General features: G+C 40.3%; 1 protein-coding gene across 4 annotated transcripts; it reads left to right on the top strand.

The window, feature by feature from the left end:
* The first annotated feature begins 2244 nt into the window (after window positions 1-2244).
* Window positions 2245-4251, top strand: LOC118493861. 4 transcript variants are annotated; one of them, XR_004895901.1, is made up of 4 exons: window positions 2251-2293; window positions 3002-3145; window positions 3935-3980; window positions 4073-4250. XR_004895901.1 is itself a non-coding variant. In XM_035995444.1 (4 exons), the coding sequence occupies exons 1-4, from the start codon at window positions 2264-2266 to the stop codon at window positions 4141-4143; spliced, it is 816 nt and encodes a 271-aa protein (XP_035851337.1). In that variant the 5' UTR covers window positions 2257-2263; the 3' UTR covers window positions 4144-4251. The 4 variants fall into 4 exon arrangements, 2 of the variants coding, with proteins under 2 accessions (XP_035851337.1, XP_035851336.1); XM_035995444.1 differs by having other exon boundaries at window positions 2257-2293; window positions 3002-3675; window positions 3935-3975; window positions 4073-4251; XM_035995443.1 differs by having other exon boundaries at window positions 2257-2293; window positions 3002-3675; window positions 4073-4251.
* The last annotated feature ends 644 nt before the right edge of the window (window positions 4252-4895 follow it).

Genomic DNA, 4895 nt, shown 5'->3' with positions numbered 1-4895 from the left:
TAATGTAGCTCCATGAGGCCTTACATTTAAAGAATAAATATATCAGATTTACCCTGAAAGTTCCAGTTTATTTTTCCAATAGATATTGTTCATAGAAGACATTTTAACGTCATAACAAAAGCACCGGTGTAAATAATAAAATGAATAAAGTCAACTCAAAATAAAATCTTCCATTTGCTTGTCACTGAGTCTTGTTTCGAAGCTAGACTACATGCCATTAAATAATAAATGCCTTAAAGGTCCAGTGTGTAATGTGTTTAGTTGTTCATTATCAAAATCTGTGTTGCCCGCTCACAAACTTGTCCTTTTCTATGAATATTTACCTCCACCATCAACTATTCCTTTTGGCTTGAAATTTTACATTTGCATTCGCATGAACTGGGGTAGATGCTCCATATTCCTGCGCCATCTTGAAATACGTTAGCCGGTAAGGGACATACAGGACATACTGCTCCGCCCTCGCGTTTTCACTGTCGCATGATAAACTCATAGGTGCCGCTTATGCTGCTAATGGGTATCGTAGCTTCTCGGCCCCCGGCGAGTCTTCTTCTTCGCCCAGAAAAAGGATATTGAAAAGAGCAAGAGACCGGCTTTTTGAAGCGTGAAGACTACCGTAGCTGTAATACATACTTTGAACTGCGTGGTGCTAGATGGGAGAAATTCCCACACATTGGACCTTTAACAAACAATACCGGTTTTCTGACCAGGTTATTTTTTTTTACAACTTTGCAGAGTCACCTTTGCTGAGTCACCTTTTCTGGCCTATTTTCTAGGCAACACTGGGCATTTAGATCAGTTTAGAGGATGTAATTGGGGATCACACCTCCCTACTGAGGATTCAGAAAGCAGGACAGTGTATATTTATGGCCAACCCAGATGTCTGGAAACAGAGCAAAACAACCTAAATCTGTACCAGCAGACATCCGGTGGGGGTGATAGTCTAGACAGCGTCTCAAGTGCTGCACTGAAGCACATCCCAAGTACTTCACTGCCTCTGGTCACTGTCCTTCAGAAAACCTTACACCTTCAGCGTATATTTGCATGATTGACAGCTGTCCTTGCGTCTCACATGTTCATCATAGCCTCCAGATAAGTCAGACAAATGTTAAATTAGACACTGATTTGATGTGGTACTTCTGTTTTTGCTCTCCCACATCTAGAGAGGTCAGGTAGGAACTGTAAGGTAGCTGAGGCCTGTTAGGGACTATCTGTGATGCTCGAGGACACTTCAGCTGCATGGCTCTTCCTGAACACAGGCCATCAATTCAACGACAGCTGCTCTGCTACGCTGCCAACCAGCTGCTGGCCAGGTACACACACATTCTGCATGGAAAAGGAAACTGTCTTGGAGAATTCTGGTCCTTATAATTTGCTACCCACTCCAGCTTAGCTAGCTTCAATTCCTGGCTACTCCTGTTCAGAGCCCTGAGTGGTTGCCCCTCAACCACAAGATTGGCAGTTCGATCCCAGGCTCCTCCTGCCACATGTCACAAGTGTCCCTGAGCAAGACACTGAACCCAAAGTTGCTTCCCAGATGCTGTATGTATAGCTGTCCACTGCTCCTAATACTTAGGATGGGTTAAATGCAGTAATTAAATTTCACTACATTGTACTGTGTGTATGTGACGAATAAAGTTTTGTTATTATTATTTTTTTTTTTTCTTCACATGTCGAAGTGTCAAGATGTTGAGCAAACATGTTTTGTTTGTTTGTATGGAAGTAAACCTGTGCCATTGGATTTTGAATTCGAATTTTTAGCACTGAATTATTTTACATCAAATTTTTAACACAGAATTTTTTTTTGCATCTAAATCAGACTTTGAATTTTAAAAGCCATCGAATTTCTAGCACTGAATTCTTTTTGCCTATGACATTTTTTTTCAATGTTTAAAAAAATTCAATGTAAAAAAAAGTTGATGTCTCAAAAAATTCTGTGTAAAAAAATTTGATGTAAAAAAATTCAGTGTAAAAAAATTCAATGTAAAAAAATTCAGTGTAAAAAAAATTCGACATCTCAAAAGATTCAGTGTAAAAAAAATTCAACGTCTCAAAAAATTCAGTGTAAAAATATTCAGAGTCAACATCCGGGTAACCAAGGAGAAGCAATCGATCCCTGTATCAAATCATCCAACATCCTGCCAATCAAGTTACGCTCCATTGGTCATGTGACGCCGAAACAGGAAGGCGGTGAAGTTCAGGCAGGTGAGTTCTCTATATACAGTCTATGGGTGAGCCCTGGTCAGAGCTCCTGTCAAGGCTCAGCATGGCTCAGAACACAAATGATGGCGCTTCGGTGAGTGTACTCTTTATTTACCTTTTGTGTTCGTAAAAGTCAGTATTAGTTACCGGACACGTTGCACATTAACAGAATGTGTTGAACAATGTCTACAGGGAAATTTTAATGAGGCGGCGTTCGTTAAAAGTGTGTTAGCTATTAGCCAGCGTTATGTTAGCTATTAGCCAGCGTTATGTTAGCTAATAGCTAACGTTATTTTAGCATGGTTTATGATGTGGCTGCAAGAAATATCTGACTGACAGTTTGTTTAACAGCTACCTATTAAGTTAATAGCTGTTTCACTTTACCCAAAACATTAGAGAAGAAGGCGCAAATGATTTCATTACAGTGTTAACTGGTAACAGCTTGGGTCGTGGTTGCTCATAAGCCAGCTAGCTAGTAGCCCCATTCACACTGCCGTTTGCAAAGTTAAGTTTTTCGTGCTAAATTACATAATTACATAATCGCCATCAGTAAACTGGACGCTGTCTGACTCCCTCACTCGCGGGGACAGAGACTGTTTTCCGGGGGGACGTACAAAGTCCTGACGTCCACTACAGAGGACATTTATAAATTAGCAGTTTTCATATGAAAATAAATAAGCTCAGCTCTGAAAACTCACTCAGATATTCATGAGACTTGACACTTGAAACAATAAAAAAAAATGCTTAACTTTATTTTTTCCATAAAATGTGCTCACACAGCAACTTTGTTTTTCTCTCCTAGGAACTCCTGCTTAATCATCTTTTAGAAAGACTTCGCTCTCGATTGGAGCATATTCTGGGACGCATGCCTCTGGATCTGGACTTCTTAGAGTTCACTTGCACACAAGAACTTGTGTTTTTAAATGCTGTATCCAGTCAAGTAACTGTTTGTCCAGCTATTTTAGATTCACTGACACAGCTACACAGTCTTATCAATTTGGAAAAAGAGAAAAGGGAGCAACACATTGCAGTTGTGCAGTTTGAGCAAGGACCAGCTGGGCGACAACGAATGGTCATATCCCCAGAGTACCTTAGCAAACTTCTGGAACTTAATCTGTCTGTTCCATGTATAGCTAAACTTTTGGGGATGTCCAGGCGCACAGTATACCGACGCATGGCTGAGTCTGATCTCTCAGTAAAGGCATTATACAGCACTATGACAGATGAAGAGTTAGATCAGTGTGTGAGAGAGATTAAGTCGAGGCAGCCTCACTCTGGATATCGAATGATGAAGGCCCTTCTGCAAGCCAGAGGACTGAGGGTGCAGTATAACCGTGTCAGAGCCTCCATGCACCGTGTTGACACCACTGGTGTCATAAGCCGTATGGTCCACGTAGGATGTATTGCTCGACGGACCTACTCAGTTCCAGGACCCCAGTCTTTGATGCACATAGATACAAACCATAAATTGATTCGGTAAATTCTTATTAAGCAATCTTTTTGACAAAATGCATACATTCAAAGTGTGTTTGTAAAGTATGTGGTAGTTATCAGTATGTACCATAACACATTTTTTATACTGCTTCTTTCATGTTACTGTATATGTACCATCACAGCTAACCTCTTAAAATGGTATACACCTAGTCTATTACATTTAGCAACTGCGTGTAGAACACTTTTTTTCTTACTTGCAGTATGTTATATACAGCTGACAAATTATTTTTTTCTCTTTCAGCTACAACATTGTTGTCTTTGGTGGTATTGACGGTTTTTCCCGTAAGGTAAGCACAGTTGTTTGGACTAAGAGTACACATTTATGTAATCATTAAATACTTGAGTGTCTCATAGACGTGTAATTGCATTTGTGCTGCAGATAATGTATCTTGGTGCAGCCTCCAACAACCTTGCATCAACCACCCTGACTTTCTTCCTAGAATCTGTTGAGAAGTTTGGTTTTCCTCTCAGGTAAATGCATATTTTAAACTGGGAGTTTTTACACTACAACAGTACAAGCACTGGCGGAAAGTAACTAAGAACATTTACTCAAGTAATGTACTTAAAGATGATGATCTTCAGACAGGTTTTAAGACGTATATAAAATACTTTACTTTGAATAATAATTAAAATTGGATTTTCAACAAACTATAACATGCATCTACTATGATGTTCTCCACTACCTGGAAGAAGAGGGCTTCCTCAGCATCGCCAATGAAACGCACCTCTTCTGCTGTCACTTTGTGTTTCTCCCACGCCTGCAGGATGACCTAGATACTTTTCGCAATGGTTGGGACAATCATCCCCTGAGAACAGAAAGCCACATGACCCCTAACCAGCTGTGGGACTTGGGTCGTACACATTACCCAATTCCAGGACCAGATAACACAGAGGTACATACAAATATAATGTGATTTGAATGAATAGTGTGGTTCACGTGCTTAAGAAATTTAATTAGAAGCCAAGAGCACATTCTGTAGTATTTCAAAGCGTGCCTACTTTTACTGCATACAACTCAAAATGCTCTCTATTTGTAGGGCATGGATTTTCTTGACATTGAGTGGGAAAACAGCGGACTTCCATTTGATGATCAGTCGAGCATCATTGTTCCAGACACAGCATGCCCCCTGACCGATGGACAAATGACAGCTTTAAGAGATGCAGTTAACCCAAGAGCTGCATCCCAGTCCTTTGGCTGCGAT

This window comes from Sander lucioperca, chromosome 19 (genome assembly GCF_008315115.2).
Source record: "Sander lucioperca isolate FBNREF2018 chromosome 19, SLUC_FBN_1.2, whole genome shotgun sequence".
In the NCBI taxonomy this organism is placed as follows: domain Eukaryota; kingdom Metazoa; phylum Chordata; class Actinopteri; order Perciformes; family Percidae; genus Sander; species Sander lucioperca.
This window is presented reverse-complemented; position numbering and strand designations above follow the sequence as displayed.

What these genes read in the sequence shown, in the direction of transcription:
- LOC118493861 (XM_035995443.1), top strand. Translation starts at nt 2,264, where the DNA reads ATGGCTCAGAACACAAATGATGGCGCTTCG. An exon ending in ACACAAATGATGGCGCTTCG is followed by an intron (nt 2,294 to 3,001) that starts GTGAGTGTACTC and finishes TTTCTCTCCTAG; the next exon opens with GAACTCCTGCTTAATCATCT. An exon ending in TTGACGGTTTTTCCCGTAAG is followed by an intron (nt 3,981 to 4,072) that starts GTAAGCACAGTT and finishes TTTGTGCTGCAG; the next exon opens with ATAATGTATCTTGGTGCAGC.